The 20,250-nt window shown below is 58.3% G+C and overlaps 1 protein-coding gene across 3 annotated transcripts; it reads left to right on the top strand.

Moving 5' to 3' along the window:
• The first annotated feature begins 240 nt into the window (after positions 1–240).
• On the top strand, positions 241–17,895 carry TBKBP1 (TBK1 binding protein 1). 3 transcript variants are annotated; one of them, XM_061143859.1, is made up of 10 exons: positions 241–375; positions 2,273–2,532; positions 2,914–3,036; positions 3,274–3,378; positions 4,408–4,588; positions 5,588–5,760; positions 5,945–6,006; positions 14,303–14,421; positions 14,605–15,332; positions 16,350–17,895. In XM_061143859.1, the coding sequence occupies exons 2-10, from the start codon at positions 2,308–2,310 to the stop codon at positions 16,476–16,478; spliced, it is 1,845 nt and encodes a 614-aa protein (XP_060999842.1). In that variant the 5' UTR covers positions 241–375; positions 2,273–2,307; the 3' UTR covers positions 16,479–17,895. The 3 variants fall into 3 exon arrangements, with proteins under 3 accessions (XP_060999842.1, XP_060999840.1, XP_060999841.1); XM_061143857.1 differs by having other exon boundaries at positions 5,585–5,760; XM_061143858.1 differs by lacking the exon at positions 241–375 and adding an exon at positions 416–593 and having other exon boundaries at positions 5,585–5,760.
• Positions 17,896–20,250: the final 2,355 nt, after the last annotated feature.

The raw sequence follows: 20,250 nt of genomic DNA, 5'->3' as shown, positions 1-20,250 counted from the left end.
GGGCCGCGCGGCAGGGAGCCGGTGGGCGCCGGGCGCGCAGCCAGGCTGGGTCGCACGGCGGGGGCCGGCCGCCCCTCGCCACGTGGTGGTGGCCGCGGCGGGGTCCGTGGCGCCTTCCCAGCCAGAGAAACCCGGAGCAGCCGGGGAGGAGGCGGCGGCGGCGGCGGCGGCGGCGGCGGAGGAGGAGGAGGAGGAGCGGGGCGGGAGCGAGGGAGGGGGGCTGGGGGGAGGGGTGGGGGGTGGGGAGAGACCCGGCGGCGGCGACAGGGCGAGAGCGGAGCGCGGTGCCAGGGGGGTGGGGGCACCGGTGCCCGTCTGGGGAGGGAGCAGGCGGAGGGGGTAAGCTGCGATTACCAGCAGGAACCGGCAGCAGCTGTGAGTCCCGGCAGGGCTGGGCGGGGGGAGGGGAGCGGCGCCTCGGGTCGGCCCCCGGGGGTCGCGGGGTGGGCTGGAGAGGAGGTTGGCCCGCAGCTGGTCCAGGGTAGCGGGCAGGGGAAGGGTCCGGCGTCGGCCGTTCGCATTCCCCCTTTCCCCCCTCCTCCGCCGCTTCTCAGGCCGCACCGCGTCCGGAGCCCCTTCCCCGGCCCCGGAAGGTGAACTAGGGGCCCGGGGCTCGGCGGCAGTGGGGGAGGGGGCTGCCTGGTCTCGGCCTCTGAGAGGGGAGGGGCGACAATTTCTGTCGGCCGAGCTAAAGGGGTTTAAAGGGCGGCTCTTAAAGGGGCCGCAGAAGGGGCCCGGGCCGAGGAGGCACCCCTTCCCCATCCGCCTGTCGTCGCGCTCGCGCGGGGCCGCTGGGCCGAAGGGAGAGAATGCAGAGGAAGCAAACGCGGGTCGCGATCGCCCTAGCGGCAGAGCCCCAGCTCGTGGGGTTGGGCTCGAGGTGGCGGGCCGGGGGTCGGGGGTGTGGTGAGCGCTGGTGAGCGGAGCTGGGGGAGAGGGGATAGGCTTGGAGAGGAGAGGGTTAAAGGTGGGGCCAGCCCTACAAACACGCGCACACACTTCTTACTCAGACCCGGTCACACGCGTTTCCCTGGCACTTAATGCGGGGCGGTGTTGGGGCCTGGGCCCGAGTCCTCTCCACCCAAGGCTTTTGCTGCCGGGCTTTGGGAGGTCGCGGACCCCACTGCCGCAACTCACACCTCGGGAGCCCCCTCTCTTACGCGCACACATGCTCTGGCGCGCGCGCACACCTCGGACATTCCCATAGTGCCTCACGTGACACACGGCCCCGAACGTGCCCACCCTTCACACACGCTCACGCACGCGTGCACACACGCACACACGCACACACAAACACTCACGGCCTCCCGGTCACTTCCCCCTCCATCCGACCCCCGCCTGCATCCCCGCTTAAGGCGCTCATTGACTATGACACACCTACACTCATTCACAGACACACACACTCCCCCCACACATGCCAGCCACAGACACACATTCATAAACAGGGCCAGGAGAAGTACACACGCACCCCCTCGCCTACTCTTTCGGGAGCCCTGAGTCATTCCTGCCCCCTCCCAGGGCTCCCCACTTCCCTGTGTGCTGGCACACAGGCCGGGCTTAGGAATTCTTTGTCTGCCCTCTTCACCTGAGCCTGGCGGCCCTCTCCCAGAGCCCCCTTCCCTTCTGTGTTCCCTCAGACACTCAGCGGAGGACTTCCTGTGGGTCCCAGGTCAGGGGTGAGGAGGGCCTGGAGGGTTGCCACAAACCCAGTGTGAGTTGGGGAGGTGCTTCCTTTTCCTGAACTCTGGGATCCTACAGGAGGAAGCTGGGAAGTTGGGCGGGGGCCCAGCAGAGGATGTGCTGACAGTGGTGGGGCTGACCCTCCCAGAAGCACTGGGCCTTCCTTAGGGAGGAGCCAGGGGTGCCGAGGCTGGGCATGAGGAGCTTGTCAGAGAGGTATTTGGGGAAGTGAGGCCTGGGGTGGGGAGGGGTCTGAGAAGTCAGTCAAGGCAGGCCTCATCTGGGCCCCCTGTGCTGGGAAGGCAGCGCTCTCCTGTCCACAGGTCTCCCTGGGTTCCAGAAAGAGTCCTTCTCTGCTTCTGGCTTCGCTTACTTGTCCCTATTTGTCACCGCTCCCCCTGTCCCCTGCAAGTCTTACTTGCCTCTGGTCTCAGCCCCTTCCCCAGGGCAGCAGAGAAGGGAAGATGGGGCTGGGAGGGAACTGTGAGACACAGGTTGCATCTCAGCTGGCCACAGAGCTCCTCAGGCCAGGACAAGGGGTGTTGGGACAAGCTCTGGGCCCCCCTCCCCACCGTTGCTCCTGCTCTCCCAGGAGGCCCAGGGCGGGCCGTGGCCCAGGCCCTTGCCATGGAGTCCATGTTTGAGGATGACATCAGCATCCTGACCCAGGAGGCCCTGGGGCCCAGTGAGGTGTGGCTGGATGCCCCTGGAGACCCCTCGCTGGGGGAGGACATGTGCTCTGCCTCCCACTTTGCCCTGATCACGGCCTATGGAGACATCAAGGAGAGGCTGGGGGGCCTGGAGAGGGAGAATGCCACCCTCCGCCGCCGCCTCAAAGTCTACGAGATTAAGGTCAGAACCTGGGGGTGATGGGGGTTTGACTGTGTGTGTGGCAGGGGAGGGGGCTGCTGGAGATCCAGCAGAGACTCCAGGGATCCGAAAGAGGGGTATGGGGCACTCGAGGATCCCTCATGAGGGTTGTGGCTGCTCTGGATGGATGGGGACTCTGGAGAGCCCAGCACCAATCAGGAAGGGATCAGGAGGATTCCTCTTAGGAACACTAGACCTTAGATCTCAAAAGATCTGGTTTGTGGGAGACGCCTTCTGGGCCATGGGAATCGGGATGAACAGATCCCACTGGAGCTGGGAGGGAGAGGCTAGAACTCTGAGTCAGGTTGTGGGATGGGGACACAGCTAGGCTGAAGCTCTTCTGAGGGCCTGCCTCATTTGCAGTACCCACTGATCAGTGACTTTGGGGAGGAGCATGGTTTCTCTCTATATGAAATCAAGGATGGTTCCCTGCTGGAGGTGGAGAAAGTCAGCCTGCAGCAACGGCTCAACCAGTTCCAGCATGAGGTGAGCCCTCCCTGAGTTTTTGCTCCAACCCACCTCTGATAATCCCCAACCCCAGCCTCTGGCCTTCCACCTCTTTGATCAGAGATGACCATGGCCCTCCATAGTACCAGCTTCAACTCCTCCTGCCCCTCCACTGGGTGCTGGCAGTGGGGGTGGGAGGCACAGGGTGCTGCTCTGCCCCCAAGTCAAGGTGGGCCTGACTGTGGCTGCCCTCTACCCTCTCTGGGCCTCATCCAGTTGCAGAAAAACAAGGAGCAGGAAGAACAGCTTGGGGAGATGATCCAGGCTTACGAGAAGCTCTGCGTGGAGAAGAATGACCTGGAGACGGAGCTGGGAGAGATGGTGAGGTCCAGGGAGCCTGGGTGCTTGAGGGTGTGACCTTGGCTATGTGCTTGTGGTACGCACTCCGCGTGTTCATGTCTGTCTGTGAGTGTCCACGTCTGGTGAGTGGGGTTGTGTGTGTCATACAAGTTGTGAGCAACTCTGTGTACATCCTGACTCTGCAGTGACAGATGACTATGTGAGTGGCCCTGTAGAACACTGTGAGTCTGTGTGTATGTTTGGGTCTCATGCTGGGTTGACCCTATGCCTATAGCACTGTGCTGGAAGGCTGTATGGGTGGGGGCAGAGGAGACTGGAAGTGTTTGTGATTGCTGGGATGGGCCTTGGCCTGTGTGTGATTCTAAGTCATGGTACGGCCATGCCGGTCAGCAAGTGGGCAGGTGTCAATCAGGAGACATGGTCTCTTACTGACTCCTAGCTATGACCTGGGTCAAGTCACTTAGCTTCTGTCCTGCCTCTGAGAAGTGAGGCAAATAATAACAACCTTGCTGAGCTGTTATGGGACATTCATGTAAAAATGCCTTGACTTAATCGCAAACACTTACGTGGCATTTACCTGTGTGCCAGGCATAATTCTTATCTCTTCAGGTATATTTACTGATTTTAATCCTTGTAACAAACTGACTTCAGAGGTAGGTGTGGTTAGCCCCATGTTACAGATGAGGTAAACAAAGCCCAGAGTAGTTACACCACACATATGAATGGAAGCTTTTATGCTCTTGAGGGGTTGGCAGTGTTTGGATAGGGGGCTGAGTGTTTTTAGAAGTGTTTCTGCGTGTTAGTGACAGGGAAGAGGCATTAACTGTGACCTTGCAAGGGGCAGTAGCCAGAAACATCTGCATTGCAGTTGATGGGAGGGACCTTGTACTCATGGCCACTTGGAGATTGGAGTTGGAATGTGTGACCTGGGGCCTCTGCTCAGTTTAGAGGGGTGATGGATACCCAGACATGGGGAAGTCCTGGGTTTGGGGAGCCCATTGGGGTGCCCTGGTCTGGTGCAGATCCTCACGCCCTTTCCTCCCTCTATAGCGGGCCCTGGTGGAGACCCACCTGCGGCAGATCTGTGGTTTGGAGCAGCAGCTGCGGCAGCAGCAAGGCCTCCGGGATGTAGACTTCCCCAGCCTGAGCCCCCCACCTGCGCCTGCCCCGCCCTGTGCTGATCTGGACCTTCACTACTTGGCACTGAGAGGGGGATCCGGCTTGAGTCACGGTGAGATCTCGGTGACCCCTGATTTCCATACTCCGAAGTCCCCCCTGCCAGCCCCCCATTTCAACCCCATTGGACATTTCCAGGGTTTCAGATTGATAGTCAACACCCCAGTCAGTTCAGTTCAGTTACTCAGTTGTGTCCGACTCTTTGTGACCCCATGGACTGCAGTACGCCAGGCTTCCCTGTCCTTCGCTATCTCCCAGAGCTTGCTCAAGACTCAGGTCCATTGAGTCAGTGATGCCGTCCAACCATCTCATCCTCTGTCGTCCCCTTCTCCTCCTGCCTTCAGTCTTTCCCAGCATCAGGCTCTTTTCTAATGAGTCAGCTCTTCGCATCAGGTGGCCAAAGTATTGGAGCTTTAGCTTCAGCATCAGTCCTTCCAATGAATATTCAGGACTGATTTCCTTTAAGATTGACTAGTTTGATCCCCTTGCAGTCCAAGGGACTCTCAAGAATCTTCTCCAACACCACAGTTCAAAAGCATCAGTTCTTCCACGCTCAGCTTATACTGTCTTAAATTTCTCCGATAATCATGTCATCCCCCCTTACCAACTGTCCCCTCGCCTCACCACTATTACTCCAGGTTCTCCCAACTGACATCCTGCCCTTAAATCCTTCATTCACAGGCTCCTCCTGCAATTCCTATATATGCCAGCAGAGGGCGGCCCCACCCAGAGTCCCCCTGCTTGTCTTTGGTTGTGATTGGGAGAGGCCCCTAAGGATGCTTGCAGATGAGAGTCTGACCAGGGAAACTCTTCCAAAGCCGGTCTTATCTCTCCCCTGACCTCCAGGAAGGTTAGAAAAAGCAACTCGGCCCATCACTGCCCTCTGCTCTCAGTAGAGGTTTATCTGTCATCCTGGGCTGGCTGCCCTCTGGCTGTCTCTCCTGGAACCCTCACGCTGCAGTTCTCACCTGTTTCACTTTGTGTTGATCTGGGAGTGGGTGGAGGGTGCCCAGCAGCTGGTTCCAGCGTGACATTGTCCTTTCCTCTGCAGCAGGCTGGCCAGGCGCCACGCCGAGTATGAGTGAACTGGAGCGGCGGCGGCTGGAAGAGGCCCTGGAGGCTGCCCAGGGAGAGGCCCGGGGGGCTCAGCTTCGGGAGGAGCAGCTCCAGGCCGAGTGTGAGCGGCTGCAGGGGGAGCTGAAGCAGCTGCAGGAGACCCGGGCCCAGGTAAAAGCGGGGGCACCAACCCCAGGCCCCTGCTCTGGCACCTGTGGAGCGCTGGGAGCTGCTGGAAGGAACTCTTACAGAGATCAGGGGTTTCCTCACTGAGTACAGACCAGCCCTGGGAATAGTAAAGAAGGGAGGTCCCAGCCAGTGAGGTTGGGGTCTGACTGTTCCATCTTTCCCTTAGGATCTAGCCTCCAACCAGTCGGAGCGGGACATGGCGTGGGTGAAAAGAGTTGGGGATGATCAGTAAGTCACTTTGTAATCCTCTTCCTCTTAACCTCTGCAACCCAGGGGGTGGCATTTTCCAGGTTCCCTCTTTGGTTCACTCTTCCCCCTCCGCACTGTTTAGGGGACCTGTCTTCCAAGCAGTCAGGGCTGTATTTTGGGTTGTTTGTGTGGCTCTGCGTCCTTCACAGGGAAGGAGGCAAGGTTCTGGCATGCTCAGGTTCTTGGAGGTTCCCTCTGCTTTCTCTGGCACCCAGGCCTGTGTCTTGTCGAGGTGTCGGGTTGGGAGAGACTTCCTCAGCAGCTTTGCTGCTGTGTTGCGTCCTCTGGTGAGTTTTGGGTCTCTCTGGGACTCATTTTCTATCCCAGGAACAAGGCCCAGCCAGTTGGGTTAACCAGCTCCTCCCTGACAGGGAGGAAGGAGATGATGGTCTCTTTCAGGATTGTGGTACCTTGTCTCCTACCTCAGGAGAGAGAAAGCAGAGACTTAGGAGAGGACAGACTTCCTTGAGCTCATGCAGCAGCAAGCCGGGAATGAGAACGTATTAGGCTGGGGCGTCTCTTGGGGATCCTGCCATTAAAGAGAACCAGCAGTAGGTGGGAAGGGTGCTGTGTCAGTGGGGCGCCTAGTCGTGGGGCAGCACTGGGCAGCCAGGGAGAGAGTGCACACAGCCTGGCAGCAGTGAGCCTGGCGCCTCTCACATCCGCACCCGAACTCACCCTCTCCCACTTTCTGAGAAATAGAGCACAAACCTCCTTCCGCCTAAGCCTTCCCCCCACAAGATGAGGAGTGTAACGCAGACTCCATCCTTTCATTGGTGGGGAGGACTGAGGCCTGGAGAGGGCAGGAGCCAAGCCTCCAGCACACACACACCCGGCTCTGGGACCCCCTGGGCCTCCTCACCCTCCTGCCTGCTTCTGGTCAGTCAGGAGTACCCTCACCTCCCCCTGCACCCTGGGGTGAGGACCTGGGTGGAGCTGTGATAGCTGGGGAGTGAGAACCTAGTTTGTGGGACTAATGGGTGGGACTCCTCACTGTTAGGGGCCTCTGCAGAGAGGGTCCACCCTAGCTTGTGGCTGGGGCTCAGAGCCTGTCCTAGCCTGTATGCCCAGACCCGGAAAACACGCGTACACATACTTGTTCTAGAATCCTAACTTGCCCCCAAAGTCACACCGTAGCTCCCTTTATGGCTCACTGAATCCACCTCCCTCCCAGAAGACCAGTAGAGAAGCCTCCCTCAAGAGGTTGAACCCAGAGAGAGGATTTTTTTTTCGGCTGAAGTCTGAACAGCCAGGCTTCGAATCTCAGGGACCCCTCCTGGGATGCTGAGTGGCTCAGCTTTGCTGATTTCAACTCTCTGGCCCCAGGTTTCCCTTCCAGGCTCAGCAGTCCATCACTGCTGAGGGATGTGAGTGGAAGGTGATGTGGGGGAGGCCGAGAAGAGGTGGCACGTCCCCAGGAGCCGAGTGAGTGAGTGGGTAAAAGAGAACCCGTCCCACGGATGCCTCTGGAGGTCGTGCCATCCATGCCACTCTTCCTTGCCAGAACAGCCCCTTTTCCTCCCCCCCTACAAGGTACCTATCCCCACCCTGTCTCTTATCCAGAGGGAGCTGGGCTCTGCTCCAGGCTGGTCCTACCAGAGGTGACCTCCAGCTCCTCCCCTGGGTCTCCATGGTTTGGACTCTGCGTCACGGCCTCGCAGACTTCTGCCCCTGGAGCCAGCCGGGCCTTTCAGGCCGAGCATCTCTGGACAGCCCCAGCTTGGCAAGAGTTAATTCTCAGAGGAAGTCCTCACTCCCCCGGTAGTTTTATTTTCTTATAAGCTCAGCTCCTTTTGGTAATACTGCTTCCCGAGTGCTCCCTCCCCTGTCCTCCCACCTGAGGAGGCCTCAGTCACCTGCTCTCAGCTCCTTTCCCCGCACCAGCCCCTCCCTTTCCTTCTACTTCTGCCTGACCCTTCAGGCACGTGGGAATTTTACATGTGGGCCTTCCAGGAGAGGATAGCTAAGGTGGGTTATCCGCATGGAAGTGTGAAGGTGGAAGAGGGGGCCAGAGAGGTTCCTGAGTCCAGCCCATGCCTCGGTGGGAACTCGTTGTATCCCGAGAGGTGCTCCCCCTCCTTGGCGTGGATGCCTCCAGGGTGGTCGTCACTTTTACCGTGGGAGTCCTGGCTGTTCACATAGCTTCCCCTGTACTGCTGCTGCCTCTATTAATTCCCCTCTGTGAGGCCTCCCAGTGCTGAGGGGCCAGGCCTGGAGGCAGTCCCAGCCCCAGGGTTTCCAGGCTCCCCCATCCCAGCCCCTGGTTCACAAGCCCATCATCAGTGTTCCTCTGAAAATGGGCACCCAGACCAGACTGCCGCCCTCCAAATCTGACCTCGGGGTAAGATTTCCCAGCCGTGTGGTCAGTGCCCAGGGGAAGAGCCCCTGAAGGTGACCCACCTTCAGTGACCAGGGGCTAAAGGCAGTCATGAAGGAAGAGATGGAAGTGGAGACCAAAAGGGTCCCAGCCAAGCGAGAGGTGCAGACCCATGGCCCCCCTCCTCTGGCCTACTCAGGGTCTCAGGTCCTAAGTGCGGCCTTCCTGAGGGTGTGGCTAGCACTGAGGGTGGAAGGGCCATTGTGGAGAGGGGGCTTCTAGAAGGGGCTCAGTGAGGGGACGCAGGGCCGGTGAAGGAGAGGGCTCACCCATGAGGGGAGCACTGTGAGAAGATGGGGGTTCAGCACGAGTGATGAGGGGGAAAACTATAGGCCTTTTTCCCCAACATGGGGGGCTCAGTGTTGCAGCCTGGTGCTTTTCCGCCCACCACCCCCCCACTCCTCTCTCCGCCCACAAGCCTCTGCGTGGGCTGCGGTTAGTGGTAGGGGAGAAGTGTGAACTCTGAGAGAGAGAGGATGGAAACTCTGCACAGAGGTCAAGGGCAGTGTAGGGGGGTCAGGACGGAAGTCGGAGACCCCCGTGTACCCTGAGCTCAGCCTCATGCCCCAGAGCCAGCAGGCCCAGGGCCTCCCCCTTCACGCTTCTCACCCTCCCTACTTCCTTTCTTTCAAATTTCCTTCAGCCCGGACGCCCGGCCCACAGAACTGAAGCCCTGAGCACTTGCAGCCTCGGGGCTCCCCAAGGGTGGGGAGGGGTTCTGAAGTCGGGGGCCCACCACGCCCACCTGTGGTCTGAGGGGTTGGTGGGCCTTGAACCACCTCTGACCCTCTCCCTGCCAGGGAGGCAGAGAGCAACTCTTACCCACGCTCTCTCCCTCGATGAGGAACACCACATCCTCCCCTCATTCAAACTAAACTCATTGAGCTGGTATCTCCTTAAATGGATCAAAACTGGTTTCCCCTTTTCACCTCCCATCTCCTAGGCGTTTCCCCGAGTCCTTATTCCAGCAGACACCGTGTGAGGCAGTTTACCTATAAAATCTCATTTGAGTCTCACCAAAAACCATGTGACAGTGTTGTCCCCTGAGCAAATCAGGGTACAAAGAAGTAATCAGAGAAATTAAGTGCAAATACCAAGCAGGTCGTGAAATGATGGAGTAATAGCCCTTCTGTGGTGTTTTTATGGTTCAAGTTCTTGTCCAGGTAGGAGGTCCTTATACGAGGAGCAGCCTGATGATTTGCTGACTGATCGGTTTTGAAAGTGAAAGGAGGTCCTATTAATAATTCTGCCAGGTGACTCCTGTCAACCAGGACAGCCCTGGGCAAACTGGGATCTGTGGGCCCCCAGCCTGGAGGAGGACTCTGATTCCAACCCTGCTGTGAAACTTCTCCATTTAGCTGCATCTGGGGAGGCTTTCTAGACACAAAGACCATCTGGCTGAGCTGGAAGCGTGGCAGGGGCTGCCATGAAGAGCCGGGCTCTGTGGACCGCAAGTCATAGCTGGTCGAGGAGAGTGAAGGGGCTCAAGGCGCCTGAAAGGAAGTGGTAGATCGCTGGGTTGTTGCAAGCGACTTCCTCCTCCCCCCAGCCCGCAACCTCAAGTCCGCTCCACGGCCGGGTGCCTGTGGTCCCTCCCTGAGGGTCAGGCCGGGCGGGAAGACTAGTGCTGGGTGTGCCTGTGGGTAGTGGAAAGTTTGGTCCTTAAATGCCCCTGCAAGGGTGATGTGGCTGGGGGGCAGCTGGGGCAGCTATGGGCAAGGATGGGGGAGCTGGGAATGCTGGATTTCTGTTTTCCTCCTGATTCTGTCAGCCAGGGATTCTGACCATTCAGAGCTGCATGACCAGCTCTGATCCTGATCCCATCCCTGCCTGTAACCCCTATCCCTCATCCTGACCCCAGCTCGGTCTCCAGTCCTGACCGAAGATGATCTCATCAGACCCTGACTCCCGCCTTAATCCTGACCTCCAGCCTCTCCTTAGTTCTAATCCCATGACGCAGTGCTAGCCTGAATCTTGACCCTGCCACATCCACATCCTCATGGAGGCTCCAGCGCATCACAGGGCACCCAGTGAACCAGGAAGACACTGCACTCAGAAGCCCGTGTGTCTCCCAGCTGGTTTGGGGCAGAAAGAGGCCTTCTACAGAGGCAGATGCTTAGGTCTCTAACCTTTCTCATCTCTGTAGCTTTATCAATAACAGTGAAGATGATTGTTTCCACATGAGTTGCTGAACTCCCTGAATTATTCGTTGAAAGAAAGAATGAAAGGATAAGTCAACAGAGGGTGGAATGATGTACAGGGGCTGGGAGCCCTCTTTCCTGCCAGCACTGCCATTTGTACTCTGGCTTCTCCAAAGGTGCCAGCTCAGCAGGCTGAGGTGCCAAGAGCCTGTTTGAGTCCCTGCTTTGTACCACTATTGCTCTGTGACCTTGAGCAGGCCTCTTAATATAAACTCTGTCCTTCCACTTCCACACGTGTCGAGCACCTTCCTTTCCCCTCCCCAGGCAGGGCTGGTGATGCTCAGGGATCCCAGGCCACTTTGGAGGTCCCCAGCCTCTTTCTCCTCTTCTTAGCCTTCTGTTGCCTTCCCACCTATCCTTTCCCCCTTCCCTGATCCTTTTGGAAGGCAGTTGATACCTGAGTAGTGAATAGCCTCGACTTCAGCATCCAGGAGACCAGAGCTCCCATTCTAGCAACTCCACTATTACTAGGCTTTCTGACTTTGGTCAACTAACTTAACCTCTGTAAGCTTCAGTTTTCTCATCTGTAACATGGAGGTAACAAGCCGGCCAACACTGCAGGGTTGTCCTGAAGACTAAGTTCTTAGCACAATGCCTGGCCTCTGATAAGGGCTCATACAGATTATGATTCTTTTCTGGGTGCTTCCCAAGTTCTGAGAGACTCAGACGGAACTTGTCCCCCATAATTTAAGCAATGAGGAAGCACCCAGATGCAGGCATCTGCTGCCGTTCACCTGACCCAACCTTCCCAAACAGCCATGATGGTGGAAAATAGCACTCAGGTGTGGGCCAGGAAGCGGAATGTGTATTCAGGTGCACGCATGCGACTCTTGGTTGTGTTGTGAAGTTGAGATTTTTTTTCCACTGAATTGGCAGTGTTTTCTAACGTGAGTCATTCAGGTCGTTAGCGTATTTAGCAGCCCAGGCCTGTGCATCTTGAGGTGGGTAGTCACCCAATGCAGGAGGGAGGTCTCACAGTGCCTTGGAGCATCAGGTCTGGTCCCCCTAACCTTGCCCAGGGTCTCAGAGGCAGTTTTGAGGGCTGCCTGGAGCTCCTGGGGGACACGGTGGGCGGGGGCAGAGCTGGAAGAGGGGCTGGGCATCCTGGGCTAGGTCCTTCTCCCTTCCATTTCCTGCTGCCTTGTCCATTTTGCTGCGAGAAGAGTGCCAGGAACTCGGTGCTGGAAACTGGGGTAGCTCCTGACAAGGGGAGGAAGGCAGGCAGAGGAGAGATGGGGCCTGGCAACTGAGTGTGGCAGGTGAGATCTCTGAAGCAGGGTGTGAAGGCGACGACCTGTATCTGTCACCTGAGATAGGCAGTGAAAGCAGATGCGGAGAGAAACTGGCTGCTCGGTCAGAGGGGATGTTCCATCTGTGCCCTGCCCAGAGCCCCCTCCTGCCCTCACCACTGGCGGGTTAGCATGATTGTCCGGAAGGCCCCCAGTCTGAGGGAGGAGGTGCAGCTCTGGCCCTCAGATCCCCTTGGTTTGAAGCGGGGAGCCTTCCACTGGAAAGTCCCCAATTTACTATGGGCCGTAGACCGGACCTCTCAGTCTGATGAGGGTGATGCCGTTCCTTCCCATAGACCCATGCTAAAGGAGGAGGTTGGGGGACATAGGACACCCGAGGGCTGAGATAAGATGGGACAGAGGCTACAGCACCTTGGCAAAGCCTCCCCAAAGGACTCCTTCCCTCTGTTCCTGTCCACCCCTGTCCACCATCAGACTGATAGAGGGCACTCTCCCTCCCTAAGAAGTGGGGTTGTTCCCCAGAATCGCAGCCTGTTTGTAATAATTTGGCTTTGGCCCAGATGGGTTAAAAATAGTTTTGTTGTGGGAGGGGCTCCCCCTCCACCCAGCTCTGCCCCAGGATTAATGAGAGAACAAGGCGAGAGCGAGGGAGTTCAGTCACCATCTACCCGCTGCACCTCGGCTTTTCCTGCCCTCTGAAGCCCTAACCTCACGACTTCCCGTCCTCTTCTCCGGGGTTGGTCAGACACACACACACACACACACACACACACACTCACTCACTCACCCTGTTCCTCACTCATCACACTGGCCTCACACCTCCCTTTGCTCCCTCCCGTTCACACGGATCCTCTCTTACATGTCCCATTACCATGAGATGAGAGCAGGGCCCCCTCCTTGCCTCCCAGCTACTGGGGCAACCTCCCCGCCGCCTCCCTAAGACAAAATCCCTCTGGAGTGGCCAAGCCTCTGCCTGCCATTTCCCCTCCAGCTCCAACTTCCACAGAGTTCCAGAGTCCCTTCTGGATTGGGTGAGGGGGCAAGATCTGGGGAAACAATATCCCCTGCCTCCCCGGCTCTGTCCAGGCCCAGATCAGAGATGAAAGTGGTGACCCAAGGCCATGGCAGAGTCTCCTGTGATGTCAGGACGGGCTCCCTGGAGGTGTGCAGGCTGGGGTGGGAAAGAGAGGAGGGGCAATGCTGAGAATGGTAACTTTCATTCAGTGATTCTGGGTCAAAGGGACCCAAAGAGAAAGGGAGAGAAAAGGAAGTGGTTGAAGTCTTTGCTGAGTCTGTTCCAGCTCCATGAGGGTGGGTGCCCTGGAGGCCTGCGCAGGAAGTGGGAGGAAAAAAAGGGAAGAGGGACTTCCCTGGTGGTCCAGTGGTTAAGATTCCACACTTCCACAGTAAGAGGCACAGGTTCAATTCTTGGCCAGGAAACTAAGATCTTGCATGCTGCATGGCCTGGCAAAAAAGAAAAGAACAAAGGGAACAAAAAAGAAAAATGGTAAGAGAGGCTCAATTCAGTATTGACTTACTGAACAGCTACTGGGTACCAGATCCTGGACAAGATGCTGGGAATACGAACAGAGTGATGATAATCTCTACGTTTGAGGAACTGCCAGTGAAGTTCCAGAATAAGGCAACTTTTGTTAGGTGCTTAACATGAGTGGTGCCCCCTGGAGGTGTGCCAGGCACAATAGCTGTTCACAGAGATCTCCAGGTAAAGGGCTCCCTGGTGGTCCTGGGAGTTGCAAGGCTGAAAGGAGCAAAGCAGTGGACCTAGGCATACTTGGGTTCCAGTGTATCAGTTGGCACCTCTGCCAAGCCAGGAGGCCATGTCTTCACTTACAGAATGGGGCTCTTCGTAGGCTGTGCAACAGCGGTCTCTAATCTTCCAAAGGTGAGACCTCCTCTGGCCCCCGGCCCCCACATGCAGATTGTACTTCACAAAGTATTAGTATGAATACTTTGAGAAAACTCACAGCAACAAAAGCTACTATAAATTCAGTGCAGCTTTTTGATGAATGTTTTGTCACCACAGTTTCTGCACAGATTAGAAACACATTCACACATACCTGTATGAGATGTGTTCAGGCCACAGACAATGCTCAGTGAATACACAGATTCAGGGAGCCCTTGAAATCACTGGGGGCTCCAGCACCGCCCCCCATAGTCTGGGAACCACTGCCCTAGCCCCAGGTAAGGTGTAGGGAACCCCTTGGAAGAGGTTCCCCTTTGAGGTGGCCCTTAATGCCCAAGAGAATTTCTGCAGCGGGGGGTAGGAGGGTCTGGGAGGGGAGGGCCAGATGCCAGGGCAGAGGCCGTTCTTCCTCCACAGCTGTGACAGTAAACCCACTTCCCTTCTCCTCACTCTCTGTCCTCTGACCTGAGGGTCAGGGTAGGCTGCGGTCAAGCCTTGACCCGGGTGACTGGGTATCCTTCAGGGTGAACTTGGCGCTGGCTTACACGGAGCTGACAGAAGAGCTTGGCCGGCTTCGGGAGCTGAGTTCCCTGCAGGGGAGGATCCTGAGGACGCTGCTGCAGGAGCAGGCCCGGAGTGGCGGTGAGAGGACCCAGAGGGCAGAGGGCAGCCGTGGCCACCCTCCACTTCCTTCCCCGGTGCCCCGGCCCGTTCCACTTGGGAGGAGAGTGGGTGGGCAATGGTCCCTGGCAAGGCCCGGGCTCCCCAGTCCTGACGTCCTCTCTCCCCATCACTCTCACCTGACCTGTTCTGCTTCTCTTCTAGGCCAGAGGCACTCGCCACTGTCGCAGCGCCACTCCCCGGCCCCCCAGTGCCCCTCGCACTCCCCGCCGGCCCGCGCGGCGCCCACATGTCCCCCGTGCCAGTCCCCTGTCCCCCAGCGCCGCTCCCCTGGGCCCCCCTGCCCCTCACCCCAGCAGCGCCGCTCTCCGGCCTCGCCCTCCTGTCCGTCGCCCGTCCCGCAGCGCCGCTCGCCGGTGCCGCCGCCGTGTCAGTCCCCCAGCCCGCAGCGCCGCTCCCCAGGGCCCCCCACCTGCCCGGCCCCGCAGCCCCGGCCTCCGCCGCCCCCGCCGCCCGGGGAGAGGACGCTGGCCGAGCGAGGCTACGCCAAGCCGCCCAGCCACCACGTGAAGGCCGGCTTCCAAGGCCGGCGCAGCTACTCAGAGATGGCGGAGGGCGCGGGCTACGCGGGCGCCTCCCCGCCCTGGCTGCAGGCCGAGGCGGCCACGCTGCCCAAGCCGCGGGCCTACGGCGGCGAGCTCTACGGCCCCGGCCGGCCCCTCAGCCCGCGGCGCGCCTTCGAGGGCATCCGCCTGCGCTTCGAGAAGCAGCCGTCGGAGGAGGAGGAGTGGGCCGTGCCCGCCAGTCCGCCCAGTCCGGAGGCCGGCGCCATCCGCTGCGCCTCGTTCTGCGCGGGCTTCCCGGTCCCCGAGTCGCCCGCCGCCACCGCCTACGCCCACGCCGAGCACGCGCAGTCCTGGCCGTCCATTAACGTGAGTGCGCTCTGGCAGGTAGACCCGGGAGCCCCGCCCTCGGCTTCGCACCTGGTTGGTGGGCGGGGCCCCCTTCCTTTGACTCCAAGCTCCTCCCCCGGACGGCGCGTCCCCGCTCTCTCCAGTGGCGTTTCGTTGGCTTGAATTGGGGCCGCACTCTTTAAAACTTGTTCAGCTTCATGGTTAAAGACCCAGTCTTCAGAGTGACAGTCCTTGTTTTGATTCTGGACTTCAACACTTAATAGCTTTGGGACCTCGGACAACTTCCTTGTCTTCTTCGGCCCTCAGTTTTCTCATCTAGAAAAATGAGGACAATGATTTATTATCTGGTTCTATTAGAGAATTCTAAAGAGGGAGGCAGGGAACCCAAAGCACTCTGCACAGTGCCTGGCTCAGTAGTAAACATCTGCTATTAATTGGTGATGAAGGCCATGCTGACACCGGTCTTGGGTCCCGACCGGGACAGCCCTGCTCATTCAGGTCTGTTCATCAGGCCTCAGAGCCCCTGCCCTTTAATGTCTGTTCTAGAAGACAACCGTTTCTCAGGACTGTATCGATTCACAGAAATAGTGAGTTTCCTGGATGTCAGAGCCAACCCTTGCCACCTGGAAGGACCAAAATACATTCCAAAGTCAGACAGAAAATTATTTCGGGGCTGTACATTGTTAGGGTTATCCGTTGCTCTGAGTTATCAGGGAGCTGTGTCTGAGTCACTCTGAGGGCATGTCTGGGTCTTGGCTCCCCTCATTACTGCAGATATCCTGGCAGGGTGAGCATACCTACCTCCCCGGTCAGCACTACCTGGGGACACAATGCCCAGGATTGGGAGAGTGGGTGCTGAACTGGTGCAAAGTGGTGAGGAAGGGGGAGGAAGGGGGTGATGTAGGATAAGAAGTGCCCAGATGCCTTCTCATGCCGCAGTGCTCCCTGCCTTGAGACCTAGGAAAGGGCAAGCTGGGATGTGGGGACTGTGAAGGACAGATGTGGACCACAAACAACTCCTTTCTCTCCCCACAGCTGCTGATGGAGACAGTGGGCTCTGATATCCGCAGCTGCCCCCTCTGCCAGCTGGGTTTCCCACTTGGGTACCCAGATGATGCCCTCATCAAACACATTGACTCCCACCTGGAGAACAGCAAGATCTAGGGTGCCTCCCCCCATCCGCTGGCAGTTTCTCCGCCCTCTCCCATCACCCCCACTCACTCACTCACTTTGAATGCTGCATGAATCTCGTAGGGGGCCCCTGCCCCTTGCGACCCCCAGATACCTCCACTAGCTACTGAGTCAACGTGTGTGCCGTCTCCCCTGGTCCAGGCACCACTCAGCCCTGGCTCTTCCCGGGAGGTCAGCCGAGGCTCTCCCCAGCTCCCTGGCTTCTGCTGGGGAGGTGGGATGGGCTGGGATGGGGAGGGGCATATCCTACCCAGCCTCTCCTTCTGCCTTTCTGTTCTCAAACAGTTGGGCCCAAGAAGGTGTCTAGTGCTTGGGCCTGGGGGAGGGGAGGGTATCAGAAGACTCCAGAAGCTCCCCCAGCCCCTACCCAGATGGCCAGCTTTCTCAGGCTGTGCTCTGTCCAGGGAGTGCCTCTCTGTAGGGTCCCAGAGCCTGCCCTGCACACTGATGCCAGTTCCTCTGTCCCCTGGCCAGGTTGGAGCTCATGGCATGGGCCCCCCCCCACCTCCACTGGGGGAAGGAGGCATCTTGTTTCTTGCCATTCCCTGTAGGGCAGCCCTGTTTTCCCCCTCAGCCCACCCTGGGGAATAGGGAGGGTGGGAGAGGAGAGGGAGGACCCTGAAGGATTGGGAGCATCTGGCCCCAAGAGGCTGCGTTGAGGCACCACGACCCTCAGGCCGGGGAACCATCTGTGTCTGCCTCCCAGGCCCATGCTCTTCTTCTGGAGCCCCCAGCGTCAAGGTGCAGGTTGTTAAAGCAGATGTGCCCCCCCCACCTGACCCCGCTCAAGCCCCGACACCACAGGTGCCCTGGAGCCCAGGTGTGACTCGCCTCCGTTAGCTGGGTGGATGTCATCAGCCCAGCCTCCCAGGCCAGAACCTGAGGATGGGCCCAGGGTGCTGTGGAGATCAACTTCAAAAGAGCTAACCCCCTTCCCACACCCCAGCGACCCACATTCCCTCTGTGAAATCTACCTCAGAGTCGTACCCTCAGAAGGATGGGTAAGCAGGAGGCCAGGGGGTCCCCAGGGCTGAGGTGAGGAGCTTCCCAGGCCAGCGCCTGCTGCCCCACGATGAGTCCACTCTCCTCCACTGCAAGCCTCTCCCACGTCTCAGCCCGGGCGGGGGCAGTGGGCGCTGCGGTCAGTGCATGTACCATTCTGATCCAACTCTCCCAGGCCCCCCACCTCCCCACACCCCTCCCCTCCTCCTCAGCGCAGGGGAGGGAGGGGGTGTGTCGGGGTGGGGGGCAAGGGGCCGAGGACTCCAGGGACACATGGCATTGTACCTTGAGTGTCCCCCTAGGGAGGGGAAACAGGGAAGGGGGACTGGAAAGGGGAGGTGGGGCCCCTGAGCTCTCTGAACAAGTTGAAAGTCCAAATAAAACTTAACCTGTTCCATCTGCGCTCCGTCTGTGCTCTCTGTGGCTGGGGGAGGGAAGGAACCCTTCCAGGCGGAAGGTCTTGGAAACTGTCTCAAGTAACCACAACCACAGGAGGGCAAGTAGGGGATGCTTAGGGCCGCCGTGTTCCCAGGTGGTTCTGGAGATGCAGGCATGCGAGTGGCTACAGGTGACTTGTGATGTGGACTTTATTTGGAACAGATGGGGAGCAGCAGAGGGTGTCCTCATGACCAGCCCTGAGCAGGTGTCAGGGACTCGTGAATTTTCCCTCCCAGCAGGTCTGGCAGGTAGAGGTTCTGTAGCCTGAGGATTCGTTTAACCGTAGCATTTTTTTTTTTTTTTCATCAAATGATTTCTCATGCCAGGAACCAGACTGGAGCCTCAAAAAGGAAGGAACATTTATTTGGGTTCCATGTCCTTGTGGGTCAGAGAGCAGGGAGTGGCTCAGCGGCTGCCTTGAAAAGTGCCATAGCCTGGGAGGTCAGAGCCAGGTCATGAACCATGACTTCTGCCCCAGCTTGGGCTATGCCCTCTTGTCTGCAGAACGGGCCTGACCTACTTACTCATCACATCTCGGTGCCTTTCATTTCCATGTGACACTCTTTGGCCAAGGATTCACTTGAAAGCAAAAGGCAGGAGCCACTGCTCACGGAAGACCCAAGGTCCAGCTCCAGACCTGGGGTTTGTATCCTTCCCTGTTCAGTGCCGAGGTGCAGCCCCCACAGGGAGACTTCCCTGCTCCTCTGTTGCAGTTGACAACTATAGCTGCTAAAAGCTTATCCAACCTTGATTTCATCTGCAGCCAAGTCCTGAGTGCCAGGGAAGGCAAGAACAGACATCCCCATGGGACATGGCTTCTTACAAGCCCTGGGAGAGAGGGCTCTGGAATCTCCGGCACAGGAGTTCCCCTGGTTTTCTCCCACTCCATGGAAGAGGTTTTCTTTCTGCCATGGATGAAGGCAGCACCCAGGCCTCTGGGTTTTGTTTGGATCCCTGGAAGCATTTGCTAGAAGGACATGAGAAAATTAGGGGTGGTAAAAAGACACAAAGCAAAGAGAAATCCCAGCCGTTGATAAGAAGGGCAAAGGATGACTTGGAATTGAGCTGTGTGGGGGCATGGCTTGTGTAACCTCACCTGGTCCTTGGGTATATGTCTGAAGGCGTGAGGAAACCCAGCTATCCTCAATCTGGACACTCCTGTCATGGGGGGAGGGGAGTATGGCCACGTCAGGTGCAGATTCCAGCAACATGTCTCCTCATTCTCTGGGGACATGGGAAAGGGCTCAGATGCAGGACGGCAAGCTGCTTGGGGCTGGAAGGGAAGGGGAAGAAGGAAGAAAAAGCTAGTGTTTCCCCAGCCCAGTTCCTCTGGACCTGCAGCCTTTAACTTAATGCCTGCCCAAAGGAGAGGACTAGGGGGTGGGGAGCCCTGCCAACACTCATCCTTCTCTTCCCAACGGGATTCTGGGCTGCGATCAGATGTGAGGATGCTCGTTACTCTATGGGAGTAATTCAGGGACCCCAGGGCCTGAGAGAGTGAGAGGCAGAGGGGTCTGGATCTCTGGGCCTCTGAAGAGGTGAGGAGGGTGGGACTACTTGCACAGGAGCAAAGTGGGGGAAGACCCTATCGAGGCTGGAGATGACACCTGGGAACCCACTCACTTTCACCAGCACAGATGAGGAGCTGGACTTGGGGAGGAGGGGGGTCAGTGGCAGGGAGGAGTCACAGACTCCAAGCCATCCGTGGCCTCACCTCCAAGTGCCTGAGGAAAGGCCGACACCCAACATCCCAGCTCCGGCCCCACTGCCCTCTGTCTCTCTTTCATCCACCAGCTGCCCTGTGGGCCTCCCTGCCTCATCTTTGACTTCCTCAGCCAGAGCTACCAGCCTAAGCCACCCCACCCCTCTCCTGGGTCCCTGTAGAAGCTGTGCCTGGCGATCACTGAGGAATTAAGAGCTTCTATCAGAAGCTGCTGCCGCCGCTGCTGGTGGTGATGTGTGTGTGCGAGGCGGGGGCTGGCGGGGGCTGGGGGGGTGGGAAGCTGATCGCTAGCAAATGGGAGGGGTGTGTGGGTGAGTCAGCCGTGTTAATGAGAAACACCACACCCCGCTGATTAGGGCTAATGAGGAAGAACAGAGAGGGGGTGGGGGTTTCAGTCAGCGATATCTTGACAGGGTTGCTTGCTCCCCGAGTCCCATCTCTCCCTTAGTCAGGGCAAAGAACACAGCCACTTTGGCTACTGCAGGAAGAATGGAGGTTAGACGCAGAGATGAACCGCCCGGGGCGAGGCAGTCCTCACTGAGAAGGGGTTGAACCAGGAGTCTGGGCAGAGACCGCATTCGG

This window comes from Dama dama, chromosome 5 (genome assembly GCF_033118175.1).
Source record: "Dama dama isolate Ldn47 chromosome 5, ASM3311817v1, whole genome shotgun sequence".
Classification (NCBI taxonomy): Eukaryota; Metazoa; Chordata; class Mammalia; order Artiodactyla; family Cervidae; genus Dama; species Dama dama.
This window is presented reverse-complemented; position numbering and strand designations above follow the sequence as displayed.

Bases quoted from the DNA above. Each gene is read 5' to 3' on its own strand.
- TBKBP1 (XM_061143857.1), top strand. From the start codon at position 2,308: ATGGAGTCCATGTTTGAGGATGACATCAGCATCCTGACCCAGGAGGCC. The intron at 4,589-5,584 runs GTGAGATCTCGG...TTTCCTCTGCAG, and splicing joins GGGATCCGGCTTGAGTCACG to CAGGCTGGCCAGGCGCCACG. The intron at 5,761-5,944 runs GTAAAAGCGGGG...TCTTTCCCTTAG, and splicing joins TGCAGGAGACCCGGGCCCAG to GATCTAGCCTCCAACCAGTC.